The 27,740-nt window shown below is 62.5% G+C and overlaps 1 protein-coding gene across 1 annotated transcript in view; it reads left to right on the forward strand.

The window, feature by feature from the left end:
• LOC102946165 (carcinoembryonic antigen-related cell adhesion molecule 5) overlaps positions 1 to 27,740 on the forward strand; it is a 49,608-nt gene that overhangs the window by 15,305 nt on the left and 6,563 nt on the right. The window contains exons 11-12 of the mRNA XM_037882629.2: positions 7,796 to 8,184; positions 9,047 to 9,412. Of these exons, the coding sequence (XP_037738557.2) occupies positions 7,796 to 8,184; positions 9,047 to 9,412 (755 nt within the window). The remainder of the gene's footprint in view (positions 1 to 7,795; positions 8,185 to 9,046; positions 9,413 to 27,740) is intronic.

Genomic DNA, 27,740 nt, shown 5'->3' on the forward strand with positions numbered 1-27,740 from the left:
GGGATGGCCCAGTGGCTGCAGCCTGCGCTGAGCTGGACGGACACAAACCCCCCCGGCGGGGAGCCTGGATGCCTGGGTCCATCCCTGGCCAGCCCACCGGCGGACCTGGGGCAACTTGCCCCCCCCCATGCCTCAGTTTACCCGTTGGTAGCGGGGGGGGGAAGCAGCTGCCGGTAGTGCCACGTCTGTTACCAGGGTAACCATGTCGACCCCCCCCCCCCCCCCGCTGCGCCACCTGCGGGCTGTGACCTTGTAGAACTGACCAATGAAATTGTTTTTAATTGTTCACTCGATTCATATAACTTCATAAGTAAAGTTTTATGAATGAAACTACATTCAGTCATAAAACCAGGTACCCCAAGAACTGGCTAATTGAGTTTCCCTTTCAACCCAATTGCTGCTTAAATCGCTGGAACTTGCACGGCCGCAACATGGGAGCTTCTGCTCCTTGTTTGCCGTTCCTCACGCGCGTCCCAGACTCCCTGTTAAAATGCTCACTCAGTTTTGTAAACCCTGCTGCGGCCTTCGTTTTCGCAACGCCCGGCTGCAATCTGACTGCTGCAGTTCCGATGTGGGGTGAGGGACGGAGGGATGATGGAATCAACCTCCAGCCCCAGCCGGTCCTGATGAGAGAAAGTAGCTGAAGATGCAGACAGCAGCTCTGACAAAGCAAGAAGAGTCCACCCCCAAAGGAACAGGACAAAAGTACCATTGAAGAAACAGCAAAGCCAGGCCCCAGGCTGAAAGTCACGTCTGCCACTGACGGGGGATCACTCACGCCGGCCCCAGAGGCAGCCTGGCACAGCAAGACCGAGCGACTCTGGATTCAAACAAAAGCCTGCGAAAGGGATGGGTGAGCTGGAAGCTCGGAGGGTCACGTTCTCTGCCAGGATGGAAGGGCCTCGGTGCGCGCCCGACAGAGACCCAGCCCTCCCTTGTGCCCGGCTTTCCTGGCCCGTTCGCCACGAGCCCTCGCTGCATTCGGGACCGGTAACTACCCAGCAGCTGCAGAAGACGGGGGGCGTGGGGGGCTTGGGTGGGTGTGTGGCGAGGGATTAGCTAGTGGTTATAGCTCGAACTGTGTTGTGATAAGAAACGTGACCTCTTGTCTTGGCCCCGGAAACGATCCCGTGTGGTTTTGTCTGCGGGTCACCGCCCTGGCCCCGCCCTCGCGCGGTGACCTCTGACCCCGGTCCGCTTCACCTCCGACCCCACAGGAGCCGTGACCCCAACACCTTCCAGGGCCGCAACCTCTGACCCTGGGTCACTGGCCCCGACCTCCGACCTTTAACCCCATTGGCAAAACCACCGCGTCTCAGTGTCACCTCCTCTGGCCCCTCCCCTCGGGCCGCCCCTCCCCGACCCGGTGCTGGGAGCGGGGGGCTCCCCTCCCCCTCCCTCTCCCCAGCCTCACCACCCCCATCGGGACACCCCGGGCCCCTCCCTCCTCGCACCCTTGGCTGATCCCAGCCACCATCACTAGGCTCCAGGGTTAACACCCTGCAAGGCGAGAGGACGCCCACACCCCAACGCTGGTGCCCCAGGAGCAGGGGAGGGGTTGGTGCAGTGACCGTGGGGGAGGCGTCCGTGGGCGATTTTGACCCCGGCCTGTGGGGTCAGAGGTCAGGGGTGAAGGATCCGCACCCAGACACCAGACAGGAGCATCCCCTCGAGCTGGGTTTTTACTGACGGGGCGAAAGGCGACGCCCCCGACTGGCTCCGCTCAGGGCCCCACGGGCCCCAGGCGGCTAGAGGGGCAGCAGCAGCCCCTTAGCCAGGCCCAGCTGCCGGCATCGGCTCGGGATCCCGCGGCACCGCTGCTGTCTGCGCCCATGGTGCTGGCCCCGTCTCCCCCGGCCCTGGGGGTGACGCCCTGCGGGAGAGACGGAGAGTGGGGGGGCTTAGCAGGGTGTCTCCTGCCCTTCCCCCAGCTAGACCCCAGACCCCCCTTCCCCTCAATGCCAGACCCCAAGCCTTCCCCCTTCCCCTCAATGCCAGACCCCAATCCCTGCATCCCATCCCAATCTCAAACCTCCTCTCTGCACCCCATTACCAGACCCCAGTCCATCCTCTTCTTCCCCTCAGTGTCAGATCCCAATCTCAAACCCGACCTCATCCCCTGCCCCATTCTGCGCACTGTTACCAGACCCAAGACCTGCACCCCACCCCATCCGACACGCCATTCTCTGCACCCTGTTACCAGAGCCCAATCCCTCCCCTCTTCTCCTCAATCCCATCCCCCAATCCTTGCCTTGCTCCCCCTCAGCCCCAAACCCCATTCCTTGCACCCTGTAATGAGACTCAAATCCCCGTCCCTCGTTCCCTGGTGCCGTTCTCTGCCTCTGTCGTTACGAGCCCCTAACCCCACCCCTGCCCCGTTAGCAGATCCCATTCCCCGGCCGTGCTCCCCCATCCCTCCAACCCCACCCCACCCCTCCCACCCCCGACGCTGGGAGCGGCTCTCACCCCTGCCTTGGCCACGGGGGACGATGCCGTCACACGGGCACAGCCCATTGTGTCTGGCCCCAACCCCGAGGTCTCCTGCGAGCTGGCGCCGTGATCCCGACCAGCCTGAAATGACAGGAGACATCACATGGGGGGGTGGGGTGGCTCCTCTCCAACTCAACTTCACCCCATGACAGGGGACACTGACCTGGGCACTCACAGAGTCCTGCTGCGGTCGCGTGCCGTCTGGTGGGGTTCAGCTCCCCCTCCGCTCCTTGTCCACCACCTGTGTCAGACAGGAGAAGGGAAGCTAAACCCTCGCCCGGTGCTGAGATGCAGCCCCTCTCGGGTGGGGCATGGGGGCTGTTTACACAGGACCCCCTTGCCCGGTGCTGAGATGCAGCTGGCTCTGGGGTGGGGCGTGGGGGCTGTTTACACAGGGCCCCGTCCCCTCTCACCTGGCACATGGGGCGAGCAGGCTGTGATGGTTACAGACAGCAGCAGCGGAAGGAGGCACAGGATTCGGTCCATTTTGGCAGCGCTGTCTTGGGGCTCACGCAGCCTTTATACCCCAGGGGCTGCCAGCCCGGCGCCCATTGGCTGCGGTTTGGGCCAGCGGGAGGGACCCATTGTCCTGTCACCCTGACGACTGATGGGAACCGAGCAGGAAGGATTAGTGCAGAACGGTGACTTTTGGGCCAATTCCCAGAGCGTGCAAGTGCCCCAGGGCTTCCCCATTCCAGAGCCTTCCTGGCACCCTGGGCACCCCGTGGCTCGGGGAAATGAAAGTGAGAGCTGGAATAGAACCCAGGAGTCCTGGCTCCCAGCCCCACCCCTGGGTCTAACCCACTAGCCCCCACTCCCCTCCCAGCGCTGGAATAGAACCCAGGAGTCCTGGCCCCCAGCCCCACCCCTGGGTCTAACCCACTGGCCCCCACTCCCCTCCCAGCGCTGGAATAGAACCCAGGAGTCCTGGCCCCCAGCCCCACCCCTGGGTCTAACCCACTGGCCCCCACTCCCCTCCCAGCGCTGGAATAGAACCCAGGAGTCCTGGCCCCCAGCCCCACCCCTGGGTCTAACCCACTGGCCCCCACTCCCCTCCCAGCGCTGGAATAGAACCCAGGAGTCCTGGCCCCCAGCCCCACCCCTGGGTCTAACACACTGGCCCCCACTCCCCTCCCAGAGCTGGACTAGAACCCAGGAGTCCTGGGGCACCCTGTTCCCCAGGAGTTGCATTGGGGGAACACAGGGCCCGCCCGGGGCGAGACAGGGAACCCGCTCGATGATCCAGGAGGGACACAGCATAAACCCCACTCCCTGGGTGCTGCCACCCCCCCTCGTGCCCATTCTCCCGCTCCCCCCTGGGTGCCGCCACCCTCCTCGTGCTCATTCTCCCTCTCATCCCTGGCTGCTGCCACCCCCCTCGTGCCCATTCTCCCACTCCCCCTTGGGTGCCGCCCCCCCCCGCGTGCCCATACTCTCCCTCCCCCCTGGGTGCTGCCCCCCCCTCGTGCCCATTCTCCCTCTCCCCCCTGGGTGCCACCCCCCCTCGTGCCCATTCTCCCGCTCCCCCCTGGGTGCCGCCACCCCCCTCGTGCCCATTCTCCCGCTCCCCCCTGGGTGCTGCCCCCCCTCGTGCCCATTCTCCCGCTCCCCCTGGGTGCCGCCACCCCCTCGTGCCCATTCTCCCGCTCCCCCCTGGGTGCCGCCACCCCCCTCGTGCCCATTCTCCCGCTCCCCCCGGGTGCCACCCCCCCGTGCCCATTCTCCCGCTCCCCCCTGGGTGCCACCCCCCTCGTGCCCATTCTCCCTCTCCCCCCTGGGTGCTGCCCCCCCGTGCCCATTCTCCCGCTCCCCCCTGCGTGCCGCCCCCCCCCTCGTGCCCATTCTCCCGCTCCCCCCTGGGTGGCGCCGCCCCCCCCGTGCCCATTCTCCCGCTCCCCCCTGGGTGGCGCTGTGGGACTGTGGCTCCAGGTCCCTCTGCAGCAGCAGGTTCGGGGGGTTCCCAGGCCAGGGGTCCGCTGTGCTCCCTGGAGGGGATCGGTGGGTGGATCTGAACCCCTGTTCCCCCCTCCCCAGGGCGTGGGGCACAGAGCAAATAACCCCCCAGAGGGGAACCCCCCCACCCTGTCCCGGTGCCACCCGGAGTCTGGGGCCAGCCCCCAGCTGGCGCAGGCTGCCTCAGCCAGGGGTGGGAAGACTGCAGGGGGCATGAGGGGCAGGGGGTGCCCCAGGGTGCACTCAGGGGGGCTGGGCTTCCCAGGTGGGGCCTGGGGGTGACTGGGGTCTGCAGAGCTGGGGATCCCCGGAGGGCTGGGGGTGGGGTGGCAGGGGCACCCGGGGGTTGGAGCTGGATCCTATTTGGAGCGGGGGACTTCTGGGCTCAGACATGTCACGCATTGGGGGTGGGGGGTCAGTGCATGGGAACTGAAATGGGAGGAACCCCCCCACCCCTCCGGTTCCCTGGAAACAAAACCCCAGGGCCCCCAGCCGGGGGAGGGGGGAAGATCCTGCCCCCCCCCCGTGCAGGGCCCCTCCCACCCGACAACACGGTGCCCGCTGTGTGACTCAGCACAGAACCATCCCAGGCGAGTCTGGGCCTGGCCAGCCCCTGGGCGTCGCCTGGGGCACGGGGGCCTGCCGGTTACAGCACCAATGGGTCTGTCACAGCGCGCCTAGAGACCCCACCGAGGTCAGGGCCCGTCGCGCCATCGCTGCACAGACCCCGAGTGAGATCAGGGCCCCGTCACGCCGGGAAGTGCCCAGAACCCCCAGAGTGAGATTAGCGCCCCATCACGCCTGGCGCTGCTCAGCCCCCGAGACTGAGATCGGGGCCCCGTGGTGCCGGGCGCTGCACAGACCCCCCAGACTGAGATCGGGGCCCCGTGGTGCCGGGCGCTGCACAGACCCCCCAGACTGAGATCAGGGCCCCATGGTGCCGGGCGCTGCACAGACCCCCCCAGACTGAGATCAGGGCCCCATGGTGCCGGGAGCTGCACAGACCCCCCCAGACTGAGATCGGGGCCCCATGGTGCCGGGTGCTGCACAGACCCCCCCAGACTGAGATCAGGGCCCCATGGTGCCGGGCGCTGCACAGACCCCCCAGACTGAGATCGGGGCCCCGTGGTGCCGGGCGCTGCACAGACCCCCCCAGACTGAGTTCGGGGCCCCGTGGTGCCGGGCGCTGCACAGACCCCCCCAGACTGAGTTCGGGGCCCCATGGTGCCGGGCGCTGCACAGACGCCCCAGACTGAGATCAGGGCCCCATGGTGCCGGGCGCTCCACAGACCCCCCAGACTGAGATCGGGGCCCCATGGTGCCGGGCGCTGCACAGACCCCCCCAGACTGAAATCGGGGCCCCATGGTGCCGGGCGCTGCACAGACCCCCCCAGACTGAGATCGGGGCCCCATGGTGCCGGGCGCTGCACAGACCCCCCAGACTGAAATCGGGGCCCCATGGTGCCGGGTGCTGCACAGACCCCCCCAGACTGAGATCGGGGCCCCATGGTGCCGGGCGCTCCACAGACCCCCCAGACTGAGATCGGGGCCCCATGGTGCCGGGCGCTCCACAGACCCCCCAGACTGAGATCGGGGCCCCATGGTGCCAGGCGCTGCCCAGACCCCCCCCAGACTGAGATCGGGGCCCCGTGATGCCGGGCGCTGCACAGACCCCCCCAGACTGAGATCGGGGCCCCATGGTGCCGGGCGCTCCACAGACCCCCCAGACTGAGATCGGGGCCCCGTGGTGCCGGGCGCTGCACAGACCCCCCAGACTGAAATCGGGGCCCCATGGTGCCGGGCGCTGCACAGACCCCCCAGACTGAAATCGGGGCCCCATGGTGCCGGGTGCTGCACAGACCCCCCCAGACTGAGATCGGGGCCCCATGGTGCCGGGCGCTCCACAGACCCCCCAGACTGAGATCGGGGCCCCATGGTGCCGGGCGCTCCACAGACCCCCCAGACTGAGATCGGGGCCCCATGGTGCCAGGCGCTGCCCAGACCCCCCCCAGACTGAGATCGGGGCCCCGTGATGCCGGGCGCTGCACAGACCCCCCCAGACTGAGATCGGGGCCCCATGGTGCCGGGCGCTCCACAGACCCCCCAGACTGAGATCGGGGCCCCGTGGTGCCGGGCGCTGCACAGACCCCAACAGATCAGGGCCCTGTTGCACCAGGTGCTGCCCAAACCCCAACTGACATCGGGGCCCCATGATGCCGGGCACTGCTCAGCCCCCCAGACTGAGATCGGGGCCCCGTGGTGCCGGGCGCTGCACAGACCCCCCAGACTGAGATCGGGGCCCCATGGTGCCAGGCGCTGCACAGACCCCCCCAGACTGAGATCGGGGCCCCATGGTGCCGGGCGCTGCACAGACCCCCCCAGACTGAGATCGGGGCCCCGTGGTGCCGGGCGCTGCACAGACCCCCCCAGACTGAGATCGGGGCCCCGTGGTGCCGGGCGCTGCACAGACCCCCCCAGACTGAGATCGGGGCCCCGTGGTGCCGGGCGCTGCACAGACCCCCCAGACTGAGATCGGGGCCCCATGGTGCCAGGCGCTGCCCGGACCCTGATGGAGATATGGCTCCCCGTTGTGCTGGGCGTTGCACTGACCCCGGCTAAGGTCAGGCCCCATCGCTCTGGTCACTGCACAGAGAGAGACTGGGCCCCCCCCGCATTGTACCGGGTGCTGCACAGACCCAGACGGGGCAAGTGTGTCTCTGTGAGTGTGGCCCCACGTGCAGACACACCTGTGCTGAGTGTGACACTCTGCCGGTCTGATCTGGGCCAGCCACAGTGGGTGGGGTCCCCTGAGGGATCCCCGAGCCCCGGCACTGAACAGAAGAGCAGCCCGACTGGGTCAGAGCAAAGGTCCATCTACCCAGTGTCCTGTCTGCGCACAGCGGCCAGTGCCGGGTGCGCCCGAGGGAATGACCAGACCTGGGAATCGCCCAGTGATCCATGCCCTGTCCCCCATTCATCGGTGGACCTGTCCTCCATGAATTTATCCAGTTCTTTTTTGAACCCTGTTATGGTTTTGGCCTTCACAACCTCCTCTGGCAGGGAGTTCCACAGGTTGACGGTGCGTTGTGTGAAAAAATACTTTACTTTTGTCTGTTTCAAACCTGCTGCCTGTTTATTTCAGTTGGTGGCCCTAGTCCGTGTGTTGTGACAAGGAGTAAATACCACGTCCTTATCTACTCTCTCCACACCAGTCATGATTGTATGTATCCACCCTTAGTCACCTCTTTTCCAAGCTGAAAAGGCCCACTCTTATTCATCTCTCCTCACCTGGCAGCCCTTCCATCCCCCTCATCATTTTTGTTGCCCTTTTCTGAACCTTTCCCAATTCCAGTGTCTCTTTTTTGCGATGGGGCGACCGGATCTGCCCAGCTCCCAGCTGCCCCTGCCCTAGAGCGGGACCCACAGGTGCAGGGACACAAACAGCTGGGCAGGTGGGAGGGGCTGGCTCGGAGTTAGCCCTGCCCCCAGAGAGAGGGAGGAGGGCGGGGACCGGAGGTGTCTCATCCCCACCCCGCCTGGCCAGAGTCTCAGTCAGGGAGCCCCGGCAGCTGGCACAGCTGCTCCAGAGAACCCAGGCGTCCGGCGGGGCACCCACCCTCGGCTCTCTCCAAGGCCACATCAGGCAGCGATCCCCGGGGCGGAGAAGGGCCATGGGGCGTCTGTCCGGGAGCTGGGACCCCCCCGCATGGGGCAGTCCCTGGAAAGGGCTGCTGCTGGCAGGTGAGAGCAGGGCATGGGGGGCGGGCTTGGCAGCTTTGGGGCAGAGGGTGGGGGTCTCCCCTTCGGGGGTGTTAGTCCCAGGACGGGGTCCCCTGTGGCCCCCCAGGAAGCCTCCCCCCCCCCCGTCTGCCTGACAGCTGGTGTTTGAATTGTTCTTTGGTGTCTGGTCGGATCCTGGCCTCAGGGACACCGATCACCCGACTGTAATCTGCCTGCCCGCCTGCCCATCCCCACACACCTACTATCCCCACCCCACCCCGCTCTCTGTCTGTCTCCCCGGGCCCAGCCCCCAGGGGTGTCAGTGGGGGGATATTGTGTCCCATGGAGCAGCTCCGATTTGCACCCTCCGGGCTCTGGGCGTTTTCTCACCAGATTTCCCTGCCCGTAGCTGCCCCAGGGGGCTCCCCCCCCGCTCATCCCCCCTCTTTCCTGTCCCAGTGGGATGGGGGCGCCAGCCCTCCCCCACTTGCCCCGCGCTCTAACCCCACCCTGACCTGGGGGTGTCAGAGCCGGGGGGGGTCACATGTTTGACTCTCTCAGCGGCTTTGGGGATACCCCCCATCTCCATGGAACCGTCGGCAGCTCCTGCCCCCCCCCCCGCCCGATCCGCACCCCGCCCTCTGCTCTGCGACTGGGGAGCGACGGCTGGACCCGGGGCGGTTCCCCCGGCCGGGGGGTGGGTCTGGAGGCCGGGCAGGGACCGGCCCAGGGTCTGCCCCGCGCCCCGCGCTCTCTGGCCGGGTGTAGCCGGGCTGCTGGTCCCCCTGGGCGGGCGCTCGCTGCTTGTGTCCCCCCCAGACCCCGACTGACCCCCCGCGCCCCGGCCCCTCGCTGCCCAGCTGAGCCTCTCCTTCCCCCGCAGCCTCCGTCCTGGGCTCCTGCCTCCAGCCGGCGCCGGCCGAGACCCCGGTGACCATCGACCTCACCCCGCCGAGCCCCGCGGTGGGAGGGGGCGTCAGCCTGGCCCCGCAGCCAGCGCCACAGGACTTGCGGAGCTGCAGCTGGTACCGATCAGCGACCGCTGATGAAACCAGCCGGATCCTCACCTACTTCCCAGGAACATCCCCCGGCCAGAACAACGGCCCGGCCCACACGGGGCGGGAGACAGCGGGGCCGGACTGCGCCCTGCACATCGCGGGGTTAACGCTCAACGACACCGGGAGCTACACGGTGCAGATTCTGAGCCCGACTAGCACTCGCCACGGCACGGTGCATCTGCCCGTCTCCGGTAAGTGCCCCCCCCGGGCCCTGCCCCTTCCCCATCCCCGCCCCAGCGATGGGCTCTGGGCCTCTCCCCCGGGGACGAGCCTGGCTGGGACATGGGGGGAACCCGCCCCCAAACACAGACACCGTGGGGTAGCCTGGGACTCCCTGCCCCCTGCTTCTCCTGGGAGATGGTGCCCCCCAGAAATGTGGGGCTCTGGGTCCCCCCCATCCTGGCTCTCCCTGACGTCCCAGCAGTGTGGGATTGAGCCTCACTGGGCATAGGGGGACCCCTGGGCTTCCCAGCACCCCCCAGAACCCGCCGTTCCCACCGATGCCCGTTCAGGGTCCAGGGTGAAATGAATTTGCTGGGTCCCAGCTCGGTTCCTGGCCTCTGAGTGGGATCCAGACCCTCACTGGCAGCAGTGGCAAAGGGGCCAAGGGCTGGGCCAGAGACCCTGAGATCCCCTGGGGCTTGGGGCACACTCTGGTGAGGGGGGCTATGTGTGTTGTGGGGGGAGCTCTCCCTCATGCCACCTGCATCGGCCCTGCTCTGGGCACGGAGGAGTCAAGCTCCGGGGCCGCAGTTCCCCCCAGGGTCTCTGGTGCCCCCAGCCCGTCTTGGTGTCTGCAGTGTCCCCCTGCCTGTCCCAGCCTCTCCAGCTCCCCCTGGTGTCCCTGGCACCCCCCACCCCATCCTGGTATCCCAGTGCCCTCCCACCCACTGCCTCCTGCCCACCACAGCCTCTCCGGGCCCCCCTAGTGTCTCCCCCCATCCCGGCATCTCTGCCTTGCCAGCCTGAGTGAGCATTAACCTGCCGGGGGAGAAGCGTCTCCATGGCAGAGCCGGGTCGTGCTGCCCCGGGGAGCTGGCACCTACGGCTCTGCCCGGGGGAGGACGGGCTGCAGGCGGGGGCGTGGGGGTGGGGAGCAGGGACAGGCTGCACCATCACAAGTCCCTGTTCATGGCGCTCTGGGATGTGGCCCCTGGCGCTGGGGGGAGGGAAACGGCTGGCCCTGGGGGGCAGTGGAGGGGGTGGGTTGCTTCAGGGCATGGGGTCAGGATCCGTGCTGGGTGTGAGGAGGTGGTGTCCCATGCTGGGGGGGAGTCCGTGTTGGGGAAGGGGGTCTGTGCTGGGGGTTCGGAGGCACATCTGTGCCAGGGAGTGCCAGGGCCCCTCTCCCTGTGTGTGATCAGTGCTGGTGTGACACCCGCTCTTGAGTGCTGGGGTATTTGAAAGGGGCAGATTCACCCCTTCTCCCTCTGGCTCCATTGGGAGCTGGGGCTCTCTGGGACGCTCCCCTAGCCCCATCCGTGTGTCCTCACCTGGGGCCAGGATCGGGCCACCAGGGCTCGAGATCAAGGTTCTGTATTTGGCTGGTGGTTCCCGCCCCAGACTCTGGGCCCCCCCCACTCCCTGTATCCCCAGGTGTCTATGGGCTGCCGTTCCCTCTGGGGCAGTTCTCTCTAGCACACCCTGCTCCCCTGCCACCGGAGTCCATCTTGCAGTGTGATCAGTGCAAAGATCTTCGCACACCCTAGTGCAAACCCCGTCCCCTGGCTCGCACCGTGTGATTCTCGGCCTCAGTTCCCCTCCCTCTTTGGGGGGAGGAGCACGCTCACAGGACCTGATCCTGGTCCCACTTGCCTCAGTCCAGCGCTGCTGCCCAGTCCCCAGTGGGAGTGCGGGTGGGATCGGGAGATTGACGGGGGCTGTGGGACAAGGATCAGGGGTGCAGGAGCCCATGTCCCCCCCCTCGTGCCGCCATAGAGCCAGTGCCCATCACTGTTTGGAAGCCAGGAGCTGTCGTCACCTTGTGCCTCAGTTTCCAGGGGTACATGGGGCCTGTTTGTGTTTTCTACCCCGCCCCCCCCCCCCCACACACACGATAACTGGGGTCAGAGGGAGCCCTGCTGCTGTGGATGATGGGGGACCCCTGGGAGCTCTGGGGGGTGACTGCCAGGTCTCCCCATCCCTGGTTAATCACCATGGGGCCCGTTCCCAGCAGCTGCTTGCCCAGGGAAGTAGCCGCAGAAAGAAGCTGTGTCTCTGTGCAGCCGGCCCATCTGCTTTCAGAGGGGTCGGGGGGGCAGGCTCTTGCGTGTCCCTGTGCGGATCCTGAGATGGTGCGAGGGCGGCTGGACTCCTCGTGCCAGGTGCTGGAGGGGGGAGAGCGCTGCCCCCCCTTAGCCCTCGGTCCCGTCCACCCCTTCTGCCTGCAGAGCAGCTGGCTCTGCCCCAGGTGGGGTGCGCAGCCCCTGCCTGGTGGAGTTCGCTGACACCATAGCTCTCGTCTGCGTGACCTCCCCTTGCACCGGCTCCAGGCTGGCTGAGGACCAGGCAGCCCCCTGGCTGGGCGAGTGCCTGGCGCTGATCCCGGACAGCCGCACCCTCACCCTGGCCAGCGTCACCTGCAGTTACTCCAGAGCCTGGTCGTGCGAAGCCTCCAGCCAGGTCAGCACCAGCGACCTCACCTCCATCGACTCGCTCTGAGAGTATCCCCAGCTGCGCCTCAGCCTCCCGGCTCCCCCTGCTCTGTCGGGCCCCTCACTGGGGCATCTGGGCTCCAGCCTCCTCTGGCCTGGTCTGCTTTCTCCTGGGTAACCCCGGAGATCTCTCTGCGCCGCTTCCCTGGGAGGGAACCTTGCTGGTCTGTGTGCCCATCGACTGCCCCCTAGGCTGCTGCCCCGTGGGACTCAGCAAAGAACCTGGAGTTTCATCTTTCAGTGGTTGTGGGAGCCCGGACTCCTGGGTTCGATTCCCAGCTCTGCCGCTGACTCCCTGGGTGCCCTTGGGCCAGTCCCTGCCGCTCTCCAGCCCTCGGTTCCCAGCTGTAACGTGGAGAGTGATCCTGCCTTTGGCCGCTTAGACTGGGAGCCCTTCAGGGCAGGGGCCATCTCGCTGAGTCTGTGCAGCGCCTGGCGCAACAGGGCCCTGATCTGGGTCAGGGTCTGGGCGGTGCCCGGCGCGACGGGCCCCTGGTCTCAGCTGGGGTCTGAGCAGCGCCCAGAACAATCGTCCACTGTGTGTTACCATAATCCAGGTAACAGATCAACCTGCTAAAACACAATGGACCAAATCCATCCCTGGTGTAGGGCAGCTCTGCCCCAGGGCAGTTCTCCAGCACAGGCCACACAGCCCTGCCAGCCCCCCAGCTGAAGCACGTCTGGCTGGAGGCTGACAGCCCCTGCCAGCCCCCAGAGCCCCCCATCCCGACCCCTTGCCCCGTAGCACAGAAGCCCTGCAGCACGGCCGGGGCTGGGAAGCTGCAAACCCCTGTTTTCCTGGGGAGCGTCTGGCCGGATGCAGGGAGGGAGCGTGGGGCCCCCCGATGGGCCGAGTCTGGGGTGGGAACCCTGGGCGGGGTCTGATGGGAAGAGCTGGGAGAGCAGCAGCGTGGGGGGTCCTTGCCCCACAGCAGAGACACTGCCCTCGGCCTGTTCGCTGCCCTCGGCCTCCCTCCCCCATTCACCTGGCAGGGGTGCTTGGCTGACCGGGGGAAGGGCGGCTGGCGAGGTCACTCTCAGCTGTGTCACCCTGGGGTGGGGGGCGGCTGGGTCCTTGGTGCCTGGCTAGACCCACCCTGGGTCCCAGAGTGAGATACTCTATGGGGGGTATGGCACTGCGGCCTCACAGAGTCTCCAAGCCCCCCCAGTCATGCTGGGGAACTTTCTCCTCCATGTGCCCTGGGCCCCCACCCTGGTCACCAGGGAGCTGGAGCCCCTCCCTCTGTGAGCCCGGGTCCCGCCTCCCCCCAAGTCGGGGTTTGGCAGGTTATAGGATAAGCAGGCGGCGGTTAATGGGTAACTTGCTGGGGGAAGCAGGAGCTCAGAGCAGAGAATCCCGGCACCCGGCACTGAAGCCGGGTGGATCTGTTGTCATGGGCAGAGCGGCAGGGCAGGGGGTGGCCGATAACCACCAAGAACAGGTCCTGCCGCCTCCTTTGTCCCCCGTGTGCCTGTCACCCCTGAACCCGTCTGCTAATCCCCCTCCCTTTGTGCGCCTTGTCAGTAACCTTCGGCCAGCGCCAGCTGATTCGGTGACAGGAACGGGAAGGCGCCACCCTCAGAGTCGCTGTAAACGGTTAATAATTAACAGACTTGGTGCGTTTGAGGCCAGCGGGGGCCATTCGACCACCTAGTCCGGCTTCCTGCCTAGTGCAGGCCAGAGAATCCCTTGCTATTGCAGTATGGAGCCCAGTCACTTGTGCTCGAGGAACAGGCCCCAGCCTGGATCCGAGACGGGGATCCACTTTTCACGGAGTCCCCGGGCGATGCTCTGGAACTGCTCCCTATGAAGCCAGTCAGGACTCTGGGGCAGTCGCCTTTCTGTGAGCAGCCTGTCTGCAGGACACACAGCTCACCCGGCTTCCACCTTCCTGGGTCTGACCTCGGAGCATTCAGCATCCTCTGCCCCTCCGTGCGCTTCCCACCGCGAGTCCGCCCAGGCAGGGTCCTGGGGAAGCCAGAGGGTCCTGCCCCCCAACTCCGCAGTCAGACGTGACTCTCAGCCAGCCAGTAACACAGAGGTTTCTTAGATGACAGGAACATGGTCTAAAACAGAGCTTGTAGGTGCAGAGAACGGGACCCCTCAGCTGGGACCATTTTGGGGGGCAGTGAGCCAGACAACACGTCTGCCCTTCACTCCACTCCCCAGCAGCCCCAAACTGAAACTCCCTCCAGCCCCCCCTCCTCTGGGCTTTATCCCTTTCCCGGGCCAGGAGGTCACCGGATTCCTTTGTTCTCCAACCCTTTAGCTCTCATCTTGCAGGGGGGAAGGGCCCGGGCCATTAGTTGCCAGGAAAAAGGGTGTCGACCATTCTCTGTGCCAGACCCTTGCACACACCTACCCTCTCGGGCTCTGCAATGATCATACACCCTTACCCCACCTCCTAGATACTTAAGAACTGCTTCGGGGAAACTGAGGCACCCCCACACTCTTCAGAGGAAACATTATGAACAGTCCCAATTCGTCACATCTCTCCCCCCTTCGAGATCGAACTGAGCGGGGTCACTTGAGCCGGTGACCTGGGGAAGTTCGAAGCCACCAATGTTCCCATGGATGCCCCAGCATCCCTCCCATTCCTTGGTGGGAGTTACACCAGGCCCTTCCAGTTTCACGCCCTCCCTTAGGTCGCGGGTGGTCGATAGCACTCGCAGGCCGCATGTGGGAAGGTTTATGCGGGCCGTGCCCTTTGGCCACCCCCAAAACCCCCGGGGGTCAAACTGGAATTGGGTCTTCTCCCAGCGCTCCAGTCTGGAGGCCTGCAATTCGGGCTCTCTTGGTTAAGAGCCCCCTCTTGACCTGGGCCACATACTGTTCACTGACAGAACTCGCATGGAATGGAGACATTCCTTTCTCAACAACCTTGTCTCCGCAACAAGCTGGCCAAACACAGCCACTTGGTTAGAGGACTGTTTAACTTTCTTAACAGCTTTCACTTCATCTGAGACCTTCTCAAAGCTCTCCACACTGGGTCTTTCAACAGGAAAGTCAGTGGATCCATTCACAACAGAAAATTTCTGGCTGTTAGGAACAGAGACTTTCTTGCTTAAATCACTTTCACACCCTTCAGTGGCAGTAAACTGCTTGCAAAGACTCCATGAGGATTCCTTTCCCGAGGGCTTTTCTAAGCAACAATTCACCCCTCACAGAAATTCTGCCCTTACCCTCTTCACCGAGGGCTTGCTCTAGAGGAACACTTTCCTGAGCAACAACAGACTCTTTCTGGGTCTCACTTACATCCAGAATCACCTCTGGCCCATCAGGCGGATTCCTACACAATCCCCTTTCAGGCAAACTGACAGACTTCCTAGATAAAAGGTCAGAAGCCTTCTCCTTCCCTTTGCCACACACTAGCAACAGGCAAAACGAAAAACACCAGAATTGTCTGGGCTCTGGGATTTTACATAGACACTGACTGGATGCGACCTAGTTACAGGGCCATTCTCCCAAGCAGACACAAACTTAGGACCCTTCCCTTCCTGGGCTTTAGCTGAATCCAGAACAAACTCTGAGACAACTACACGACCCTCAACCATCACAGGCTGAAAGGCCCCTTCTGTCTGCTCCACAGACCAAGAAGAGCTGGACACACTTTCTCCTTTCCCAGACACCCAGCTTGGGATCTCATTCCCCTGGTCCCAGCACACAAGGCTGGTCACAGACAACTGCTTGGAGATCAGGGTAGCTCCCTCCATAGGCAAGTCAATACCCCTGACAGACACAGGCACGTTTCCTTCACTGTCCCAATTCTCCACCCAGCTAACAGGTAAGGTCCAGGGACACTCATCGTCCACTCTCCTCGCCTTCCCACCCTGCTGACTAGACACAGCCATCAGCTCACAAGGCTGCCTAGGCTCCTCCAGACTTTCCTTACCCAGCACCTTGCCACTCCCCACAGATCCCCTGCCCTGCCTGTGTCTCCCCCCACTCAGCTGGGGTCTCAGCTCCCCCTGTGCTCAGCGCTGCCCTTGCTGTCCCAGTGGGGGTAGGCAGCGAGCTCACTGCTTTCCTCACTGCATCAGAGCCAGCGGGAGCCCCCTCTCCAGTCTGCAAGGGGGCAGGGAGCATCCCTCTGTCCCACCCAGCCCCAGAGGGCTGGTTACAGGCAGGCAGGTATCCTGAGCCTAGCCGCTCCTCCCCCCTGACAGCCAGGTCATCTGCATTTTCACTGACCATTTCCCTCTCCGCCGATTGGTTCCCTGGATTCAAATTCAAACCCTTGGCAGTTACAGGAACAGGGCCTGGATCCTGTCCCAAAAAGACACAGTCACCCCCCAACAGGGTCTCGCAGCCGGTATCCTGGAGCACCCCAAGGACCAGCCAGCCCCACCCCTCCTGGGTCTGCACAGGGATCTGGGCCATAGGCAGGGCGAGGGGCTTCATCCTTGGGACCCTCACCCAGCTCACACAGCCCCTCAGCCTCTGAGGCTGCACCACCCAGGCCTGACAACAGTTCTCTCTGTCCCCGGATCTCGCCACCCCAGGAATGTCTCCCCATTGACCATCACCTTCCGCTCCCACTGGAGGTCCGAGGGGCCTGGCCCCAGGAAACTCCACACAGACATATAGGTTGGGGTCAGGAGTGGGAGCCTGTCCACCTCCCCACCCATCTGGCTGACGGAGTCTACGGCCTTTGGACCCAGCAAGGGAGCTGGACACCGGGGCTTTTCCGCAGGGTCCCCCTGGTTCAAATCGCCAGCCTGCTCAAAGGCAGTGAGGTGGCATCCACATTCCCCCACCTTAACCAGGGGCAGCAATTGAGTCTCAAGGTTCCCTGCGGAGCTGGCCCCCCGGGGTCTATCCCCACTCACCCCTGGGGGGTCCCCTAGGCCTCTCCGCTCCCCCACCGCCAGTTCATGCTGCTGCTGCTTCTGCAGCTCTTTCTCGGGCTCTCGCTGTCTCTCACAGTCCTCTTGCTCTCTCAGACTCCGCTCCAATCCCGTCTGTCTCCGATCCCCGGATGGGGAACCCGATCGTGAAGACCCTCATCTGGTCGGGGACAGGAGTCTTGGCGATGCCTGGCTACCACTCCAGCTGCTCCCAGATCCTGCTATAGCCCCATTTGGGGTCAGGAATCTGTTCCTTAGAGCGGTCATCCTCCTCCAGCTGCACGATGAACTGTGCTTTGGTGAACTATCCAATGCTCAACCCTCTCTTTCTGCACAGGGTTACAATGTCCTTCTTAAGGAGACGGTGACAGGCCTTCACTCCGCTCTTCCCAAGTTGTTGTGGACTCACAGGCCTGTGTGCTCTCAGCTCCCCACGGTTTCCAGGGAGAACCCCTAGTGTGCCAGCCCTTCTCCAGGTCACCACCTCTTTGCCAGGGTCGAGTGGCAGACTCCTCCGCCCCTGGGACCGCTCGCTGTAATCCCCAGGGGAACCCTGTTACTGCAAAAGTCCTTCTCTCTCCCAGGGCCAAGCCACAGGCTCCTCCGCCCCTGGGACTGCTCCCCGCAGTCCCCACGGGGACCCCACTACTGAACAGTCCTTCTCGCTGGTCACACACTCCCAGGGGTTAACTGCCCCCCCGAAACCGTTCCTCTCTGAGCCATCAGCACGCCTGGTCCTCGTCAATCCCCCTTCGTGTTACTGCTCCCCAGTCACTTACTGCAGGAAGCACCGTCCACGGGGTGCAGTACATCCCACCTCTGCCACCAGTTGTCACGGATTCCCCGGGCGATGCTCTGGAACTGCTCCCCATGAAGCCAGTCAGGACTCTGGGGAAGTCTCCTCTCTGGGAGCAGCCTATCTGCAGGACACAAAGCTCACCCAGCTTCCACCTTCCTGGGTCTGACCTCGGAGCATTCAGCATCCTCTGCCCCTCCATGTGCTTCCCACAGCGAGTCCGCTCAGGCGGGGTCCTGGGGAAACCAAAAGGTCCTGCCCCCCAACTCTGCAGTCAGACGTGACTCTCAGCCAACCAGTAAAACAGAGGTTTCTTAGATGACAGGAACATGGTCTAAAACAGAGCTTGTAGGTGCAGAGAACGGGACTCCTCAGCTGGGTCCATTTTGGGGGGCAGTGAGCCAGACAACACGTCTGCCCTTCACTCCACTCCCCAGCAGCCCCAAACTGAAACTCCCTCCAGCCTCTCCTCCTCTGGGCTTTATCCCTTTCCCAGGCCAGGAGGTCACCTGATTCCTTTGTTCTCCAACCCTTTAGCTCTCATCTTGCATGGGGGAAGGGCCCAGGCCATTAGTTGCCAGGAAAAAGGGTGTCGGCCATTCTCTGTGCCAGACCTCTGCACACACCTACCCTCTCGGGCTCTGCAATGATCATACACCCTTATCCCACCACCTAGATACTTAAGAACCGCTTCGGGGAAACTGAGGCACCCCCACACTCTTCAGAGGAAACATTAAGAACAGTCCCAATTCGTCACACCACCCTGCCCTCGGGCGTTCGCCCAGCGGCTGGTCACCCTGGCTGGTACAAATCTGGGCCTTTGTCTAACTGGGACGTGTCTGCCTTGAACTTCCAGCGGTTCCTTCTCGCTCGGCCTTGCTCTGCTCCCAGGCCTGGTGTTATCTCCCCACGGAGGGGCTGACGCGCTGTTATCAGACAGACACTCACACAGAGCTCCGAGAAGCTCAACGCATCGAGCTCTGCCAGTCGCTCGCTCCAAGGCATTTCCGCCCGCCCTGAATCGCTTCTGTGGCTCTTCTCTGCCCTGATTTAGTGACCAGGGGATCAGTCGTCACAGAGTCCAGCAGCTCAGCAGGGGGCTTATAACCACCCGTATCAGCCTCTGGAGACGCTTCAGACCATCCCTCACCCGGGCCTGACGGGGACTTGAGCCAGCTCAGGGATCAGCCCCGAGTTAGCCGTCGATCGAGGGATCTTCCCATAAAGCAGGAGCGGGGGTTTCGCCCTCCAATCTGTTCCCTACTGTGTTCCTTCAGGAGGCCGGGTCCCTGGGCCCCGGGGCAGCCCTGGGCATTGGCGCCAGCTCTGGGTATCTGGTGCTGGGGCTCTCCCTGCCCTGTGGAGGTGTGCGACCGTCCTGTGTTTGCTCCATTCGGGCCTGACCCCCGTGATCAGCCCCATCAGCAGCTCTACGCTGCGGGCTCTAATCTGAGCCTGCCCTGGGTCGCGGACACTAACCTGGCCGTGGGGGGCGCGTGGTGTCACGGTGGGATGCAGACCCAGGAAGAGGGGCCGCTGTCCGAGTCCCTGATCCTCAGTCTCTCTGTGAACCACTCGGGCACAGAAACCCCAGAGCCGACAGCGTCCTCACACCCCACTACGACAGCGCCGACCTGGCGATCGCGGTGCCGGGTGAGCAGCCGCGCACCGCGCCCCACGCCTGCCTCTGTCTTGGGCACGTGGGGTGCTGGGGGCTCTGTCAGTCTGGCCAGCCGGCGCTCAGCTGCCCCGGGTCTGTCCTGTCTCCAGCCAGGCTCCCTGTCTGCGTGGGACGTCCCCTGTCACTCCCTGCACCGACCCCATGGGTCAGAATCGTCCCCGCGCGCTGGGATCTCCCTGTCTCTGCAGCCAGGGCTCTGGGGCTGGCCTGGATCCACCCCTCAGGCTCTGTTCTCTGGGGGACGCTCCCGCCTGTCTCCAGTCTGGATCCAACGGTGCCCTGTCACCACGCGCCAGCCCTGCTGTCCATGCTGCCCTTTCAGCAGCCGGGCCCGGGGCTCCAGTCTGAGATTCGTTCCCGCGTCGCTGGCCCCGTCTCTCTTGACGCGGGATCCGAAGCCGGACTGTTGCCCGTTGATGAATGACCCTGTCGCTGTGCACTGCAGAGCCTGCGCCTTGCCCCCAACACCCCGTCTGCCATCAGCCGGGTCAGTGCGGCTCTGTCCTGCCCCCTCGCCACCCTCGGGGCCATCCTCTCTCTCACTCACTGCGCCAATATCGCCCACCCGCGCAGGGGGTGCCGGCTCTCTTGGGCTCTCCCCAGCGCCTGCTCTTCCCTCCTGGCCAGGCCTGGTTTAACCCCCGAGCGTCTGTGCTTCGCCAGAGCTGCATCAGCCGTCAGCCGGTCACTCGTTCCACTGGCCGCTCCCATCAGCCCCTCGTGCGCCCGCTCTCACCGGCTCTGCACCCAGCGCCGGCTCTCTCGGTGCCTGGTCAGTTCCCGTTTCACCCCCGTGGGGTCTCTTCTCCGTGGGCTGTTCCCAGGTGTCCGGAATCTGGATCGTCCATCGCTCCGGATTCCATTCCTCGGCGCAGCCCGCGCTGCCGTCTCTGCCTGTCTGTGCCCAGCGCCTGGTCGCTTGTGACCCGTCCTGCCTCCCCTCGGCTCCCTGTCTTTGCCCTGCGCGGGAATCGGACGTGAGCCTGTGCACGTCTCTCACCCACCCTCTGCCCTCAGCGCAGCCCGTGCTCCCTGCTCTGTCTCCGTCTCTGCCCCACGTCCTGTCCGTCGGGCTCCGGGTCCATCCCGGTTTCACCCCACAGCCCCTGTGACCATGGGACGCTCCCTCCCACCCCAGCAGGATTGGGGTCAGCTGGTGTTTACTCCCCAGTGTGGGGCCAGGCTGGAGCTCCACGGGGCAGGAGCATGTTACCCCATCCCGGGACATGCGCCCCCCCTTGGCTGCTCCCCTGTGCCTCGGGTAACGGTTGGATCTAGTTCCCTTGGGCAGCGAGTTCTCTGCAGCTGGAGCAGCCTGCCCTCCCCCCAGCCCCCCCCAACACGCGGCTCTCCTGTGTTCGCTCCAGGGGGGCCCACGATCACCCCCAGCCAGAAGGTTTATGCTGAGGGCTCCGCCCTCAATTTGCTCTGCCGAGACCACCCCAGCCCGGCTCTAGTGTACATCTGGCTTTTCAATGAGCTCCAGGCGAGCGGCTCCGGCTCCGGCTCCGAGCTCCAGGTCACCAATCTCTGCGTCAGCCAGTCTGGGAATTACACTTGTCTGCCCATCACTATCTTCCCCCTCAGCTCAAGGAACGCCACCCTGGAGATCCAAGTACAGGGTGAGCAGCCGGGCACCGTGCCCCCACGATGGCCTCAGTCTACTGGCAAACTGAGCCCTGGGAGCTGCATCACTGTCTGTCCAGCCGGTGCCCCAGTAACACCAGGTCTGTCCTGTCTCCAGCCGGGCTCCCTGTCTGCATGGGACGTCCCCTGTCGCCTGCCACTCTGTGCACCAGCCCCGCGGGTCAGCACCGTTCCTGCACCCTGGGCCCTCCCTGTCTCTGAAGCCGGGTCTGGGGACTTCAGCTCAGTTCTGGATTCACCCTTCGGGCTCTGTTCTCCAGGGGACGCTCCCGTCTGTCTCCAGTCTGGATCAGACACCGCCTGTCGCCTGTCACTGCCTGCACCGATCCCACTCCCCGCACTGGGCGCTCTCAGCTATTTTACTGTCTGTCCAGCCACATCCCCCTGTGCTCTGGTCCTGTCCATAGAATCATAGAATATCAGGGTTGGAAGGGACCTCAGAAGGCCATCTAGTCCAACCGCCTGCTCGAAGCAGGACCAAGTCCCAGTTAAATCATCCCAGCCAGGGCTTTGTCAAGCCTGACCTTAAAAACCTCTAAGGAAGGAGATTCTACCACCTCCCTAGGTAACGCATTCCAGTGTTTCACCACCCTCTTAGCGAAAAAGTTTTTCCTAATATCCAATCTAAACCTCCCCCACTGCAACTTGAGACCATTACTCCTCGTTCTGTCATCTGCTACCATTGAGAACAGTCTAGATTCATCCTCTTTGGAACCCCCTTTCAGGTAGTTGAAAGCAGCTATCAAATCCCCCCTCATTCTTCTCTTCCGTAGACTAAACATCCCCAGTTCCCTCAGCATCTCCTCATAAGTCATGTGTTCCAGTCCCCTAATCATTTTTGTTGCCCTTCGCTGGACTCTCTCCAATTTATCCACATCCTTCTTGTAGTGTGGGGCCCAAAACTGGACACAGTACTCCAGATGAGGCCTCACCAATGTGGAATAGAGGGGAACGATCACAGTGTCCCTCGATCTGCTGGCAATGCCCCTACTTATACATCCCAAAATGCCATTGGCCTTCTTGGCAACAAGGGCACACTGCTGACTCATATCCAGCTTCTCGTCCACTCTCACCCCTAGGTCCTTTTCAGCAGAACTGCTGCCTAGCCATTCGGTCCCTAGTCTGTAGCGGTGCATTGGATTCTTCCGTCCTAAGTGCAGGACCCTGCACTTATCCTTATTGAACCTCATCAGATTTCTTTTGGCCCAATCCTCCAATTTGTCTAGGTCCTTCTGTATCCTATCCCTCCCCTCCAGCGTATCTACCACTCCACCCAGTTTAGTATCATCCGCAAATTTGCTGAGGGTGCAATCCACACCATCCTCCAGATCATTTATGAAGATATTGAACAAAACCGGCCCCAGGACCGACCCCTGGGGCACTCCACTTGACACCGGCTGCCAACTAGACATGGAGCCATTGATCACTACCCGTTGAGCCCGACAATCTAGCCAGCTTTCTACCCACCTTATAGTGCATTCATCCAGCCCATACTTCTTTAACTTGCTGACAAGAATACTGTGGGAGACCGTGTCAAAAGCTTTGCTAAAGTCAAGAAACAATACATCCACTGCTTTCCCTTCATCCACAGAACCAGTAATCTCATCATAGAAGGCAATTAGATTAGTCAGGCATGACCTTCCCTTGGTGAATCCATGCTGACTATTCCTGATCACTTTCCTCTCATGTAAGTGCTTCAGGATTGATTCTTTGAGGACCTGCTCCATGATTTTTCCAGGGACTGAGGTGAGGCTGACTGGCCTGTAGTTCCCAGGATCCTCCTTCTTCCCTTTTTTAAAGATTGGCACTACATTAGCCTTTTTCCAGTCATCCGGGACTTCCCCCGTTCGCCACGAGTTTTCAAAGATAATGGCCAAGGGCTCTGCAATCACAGCCGCCAATTCCTTCAGCACTCTCGGATGCAACTCGTCCGGCCCCATGCACTTGTGCACGTCCAGCTTTTCTAAATAGTCCCTAACCACCTCTATCTCCACAGAGGGCTGGCCATCTCTTCCCCATTTTGTGATGCCCAGCACAGCAGTCTGGGAGCTGACCTTGTTAGTGAAGACAGAGGCCTGCCTGTCTCCTGTCACTCACTGGACCAACCTGATGGCCAGTGCAGCTCACAGCTCTCTTAGCCGGACCTGGACATTCATGAGATCGGGATATAAATCAGGGTTTAAATCCAGATCCTGGTCAGAGCCGTGTCTTCGCTGTCAGGACCCAGGGTCTCTTCGGGTTGCGGTTTCCACATTTTCACCCCAGTCAAAAGGACCACAAACTTGCTCTTTGTTAAATGAAAGTGAAGAGTCTCCTGAAAATCACAGGACTCCAGGAGCTGAGGATTTAAAAGGGGGGCACCCAACATGGCAGGAATTGGCCGACGCCTCCATCTGAGACCCCATCGTTCCTTGTCTGTGGTGGAAATGGTCAAAGGCCCCTTCTCACAATCCCGTGGGATGGCGGCCCTGGTCCCAGGCGACTGGAGGGCCAGGACACACACTGACGCTCTCTCTGTTCCCTGCACAGAAATGCTGCCCAGGCCCCCGGTGCCGCCAAACCTGATCCTGAGAACGGGACCTTCACCCTCCCGTGTAACAGCTCCCCCCGCACCGACACCATGCTCTGCCTCCGGGACGGGTCTTACCTTGTACCCAGTGAGGGGCTGGGGCTGTCCTCGGAGAGCTGGACCCTCACGGTGCCAAATGTCCCCCAGGCCGACACCGGCGCCTTCTGGTGCGAGGTCGGGAATCTCATCAGCATCAACCTCAGCGAGCCCAGCAACGTCACCGTGCCCTGTGAGTAGCTGCAGCCCCGTCCCCCGGCCGCGCTGCCCTTGGCCCTGCCGGCATCACACAGCCACGGAGATGCAGCCACTGTAGGGTGGGACATGGCACCTGTTTATACTTTGTCCTACTGGTGCCATCCCTCCCCCTGATCTCCTCCCACTGTGTGCAGATGGGCCAGACTCCGCCAGGATAGACTCTCCAGGACCCATCGGCCTGACCCTCGGGTCCCCTCTGTCCCTGACGTGTGTCTCGCCGACTCTGTCCCAGCCCCGAGCTATCCCTGGTTTCTCAACGGCACCGACACGAACGAGACCGAGAGCATCTTGACTGTTAACCTCACAAGCCTGGATCAGCTGGGCAGGTACAAGTGCCAGGCTCACAACTCCGTCACCGGCCTCACGGCTAGGATGGAGATCGTGGTGGACGGTGAGTAGCCGGGCACCGTGCCCCACACTCACTTGTCTGTCCAGCCAGTGCCCCGGCAACTCCGGATCTGTTCTGTCTCCAGCCGGGCTCCCTGTCTGCATGGGACGTCCCCTGTCCCTCTGTGCACCAACCCCGTGGGTCAGCACCGTTCCTGCGCCCTGGGCCCTCCCTGTCTCTGAAGCCGGGTCTGGGGACTTCAGCTCAGTTCTGGATTCACCCCTCGGGCTCAGTTCCCCAGGGGACGCTCCGGTCTGTCTCCAGTCTGGATCAGACTCCGCTCGGTCGCCTGTCACTGCCTGCACCGATCCCACTCCCCACGCTGGGCGCTCGGCTATTTCACTGTCTGTCCAGCCACATCCCCCTGCGCTCTGGTCCTGTCCAGCTTCCTGCCGGTCTCCTGACACTCACTGCCCCGACCTGGCAGCCGTGCAGCTCATGGACCTTGGCACTGGACCAAAACGATCACGAGATCGGCGTGTAAATCACAAGATGTAAATCGAGCTCCTGGTTGGGGCCGTGTCTTCACTGTCTGGATCCGGGGTCTTGACTGGATGCGATTTGCCCCATGCCTGCCATGCCCATGGCTCTGCGTGCTCCCCATTCCCCTTTCTCCAGTTTCCCCCCGTCCCCCCCCATGCCAGGTGCTCTGTGCTCCCCCATCTCCGGGTCCCACACTCGGTTGCTCATGTCAGCGGAGCGCTGGGCATTTATTGGAAGTGGCTTGTTTCCCCCATGCACTGAGATCCCGGCACCTCTGGCTGTTTGGCAGGGGTGGCTCAGGGGTCAGGGCTTAGGGGATGTGACGATGTGACGCAGCAGGGAGGGGGGAGTGTTGACCTGGGGATGTGCCCTGGGGACGGGAGACCTGAGAGCCTGTCACCTGAGCCAGGAGGGGGAGGGGGAGGTGACACCTCTGCCCAGGAATGTGGACGGAGGCTGCAGCAGGGAACCTGCTGGGTGGGTTTAGTTTCAGTTTGGGGCTGGGTGGAGGAACACAGGGAACCCCAGGGCTGGGGTCTAAGCTCCCTGCTCCCCCAGAAGGACTTGACTGAGGGGTCCTGGGTGTACCCACAAGCTCTGTTTTGGACTGTGTTCCTGTTGTCCAATAAACCTTCTGTTTTACTGGCGGGCTGAGAGTCTCAGTGAATCCCAGGAAGAGGGGTGCAGGGCCTGGACTCCCCCACACTCCGTGACAGGGGATCCCCAGGGGAGAGCTGTATGGGCAGGGGGACCGCTGCAGGATTCGTACGGCTCGGGGAGGTGGGATGCCAGCCACATGGGCGCCTGCCGTGTGCCCGCCCTGGCTTTGCATCCCAGCCAGACGTGCCGTGTCTTTGATGGATGCCAGGGACTTTGTCCCGTGGCTCCACTCCCTGCCCGGGGCAGCCCTGCCGGGGGAGGGGAGCTGCACCTGCCCAGCTGCTTCCTCCTTCGCTCTCTTGTTTGTGCCGACATTTGCCGTTTATTTCCTTGTGCCAGTGTCTCCCGGTCAGCTCTGCCCTGGGCAGCGCAGCCGCCCCCACCCAGCGCCGCCAGCTCCCAGCTGGGGATGGTGTCACGGAGCCCCAGGCCCCCAGCTCCGGAGCAGCCCCTCGAGGGACCCTGCGATGTGCCAGACCCCCAGGGGTCCCCCTTGTCATGCTGGCTGGAGCGGCTTGTTAGGGGGCTTATTCCTTCACTCGCTTCCTTCCCTGGTCCTTCTCGCATGCACAGAGAGCAACAATACCCGAAGTCCAAAGGTGAAAAGAATTCGATGTTTATTGGGGTGAACTTCCAGCAAGCATGATTCCCCTTTCCTTCCTTAGTGTCCCCCTTCCCAGCTCTGACACCACAGAGCCTTACACCTGTGTCCCTGTTCCCATTCCTGCCCTTAGCTAAACACGATTCCAATTTCCCCACCCCCATTCCCTGTTCCCATCCCCCACCCACACCCCCATCCCCACCCCCCCACTTCCTGATTGACTGCAGACTATATAGTAAAACTTGAGTTCTGCTTAGCTATACCTTAACCAATCATTTTCCGGAAATTTAACTAACCATGTTGTAACATGATTATGTAACCAATTATATCGCGCCACCTTAATTAGTTTACACACAGCAAAATTAATTATACAGCAGACAGAAACAATCACAGAACCAGACAGAGATTATACAGACAGACAATAGCAAAGTGGGAACTATAATGACAAAACAATACAGAAGTGAGGATTTCACATCCCAGCTATTGATAAGTGAGTTCTTGCCAGACAGGATGCTATCAAACTAAGTTTCCTTTTACATTTTCTAGGCACTTCCCTTTCTCTGGAGGTGATAGGCACTATCAGGACAGGATTGTATTCCTAACAGCCCAATAGCACCTTCTTTCAATGTGACTAGGTTGGAATGTGAGGAGGTGACCGGTCGCTTCCCAGCTTATGGCTGCCTCTGCTGCTTAGCCAAAGGCCTTAGCCTAAGAACAGGGCCTCAGACTGTCACAGTGAGAGAAGGCCCTTCCACCAGCAGACAGTGATTTTGATTCTTTCTTTTATACCTCTAACTAGCCAAGTGATAAGAATACCCCTAAATTCTTAACGTACAGGCCTTTGCAGACAGGCCTGAATATCTATATCCTAACACGGCTCCCCACTGCGAGTGCCAGTCTCCGGGCAGAGTGTCATAAAACAGGGCAGACCCCCAGCTGGCGGTGTGCTCAGTGATTAGATTTCCCCCGCCCAGGAACGAGTGTGCACTCCCGGATCACTGCATCAGGGTTTCCAAGGAGCCAATCTTCCCACCCCGCAAACTGGACTGCGTGAGGAGAGGTTATTAAACCCCAGAGCCACCCCCTTGGGTCGCTCCCGACCCCAAAGGCCCGTCACTTACCCCGGTCAGTGGATGCTTTTCACCTCGCCCCAAAGACAACGCTGCAGCCAATGTCTCGACTAAACTACCCAACGATTTCCCAGCTGCGAGAAAGGGACGAGTTGCTGCCAGGCTCACGCAGGGACCGTACATCACAGCGACTCCGGGTTTGTCGGTCCAGTGGCAGCAGGGCTGCGTGCTCTGCTCGTTTTCCGTACGTCTCTCAGGGTGGCCCAAAAGGGTCCTGGGGCCTCTGTCCTGTGGCTCCGAATTCCTCAGGCCCGAGACGCAGGATCGTTCCCTTAGCCCCGTGTTTATGGATCTTCTTCCCGGGCGAGCGACAAGCTGCCGGGCCCTTCGCCCACGTGGGCGCGGGTGAGCAGCCCGTGCAGGCAGGCTGGGCATTTCCACTCTCCCTCGACGGCTCCTGCTTTGGAGTTAACAGGAGGCTTCACTGGCAATTCTGAGGCCTCGACCCCGCTTGCTGGGAAACGCCCTGTAAATGCCTTGTGATAGAAACGACCTTCCTTAGGTCTCAGGCACTTTCGCACCTCAGGTGAATTCCCACCTAAACGCCGAGACACCTGTGATTGGGGGCCAGTGACGTGCAGGGTAACGTCTCGTGAACCAACACGCTACAGATCAGCGAAGACAAGACACCGACGTCTCCCTTTAATCTACACCTGCGAGCGAACAGCTTGGACGCTCGAAGCTCGAAGACCAGTGGCCGGCGAGGGGCCCCACCTGCCCGGCAGCTCCAGACATTGGAACCAGCCCCAAACAATCACGAGATTGGCTTAAAAATTACAAGATTTAAATCCAGCTCCTGGTCGGGGC

This window comes from Chelonia mydas, chromosome 24 (genome assembly GCF_015237465.2).
Source record: "Chelonia mydas isolate rCheMyd1 chromosome 24, rCheMyd1.pri.v2, whole genome shotgun sequence".
NCBI classification, from domain to species: Eukaryota; Metazoa; Chordata; order Testudines; family Cheloniidae; genus Chelonia; species Chelonia mydas.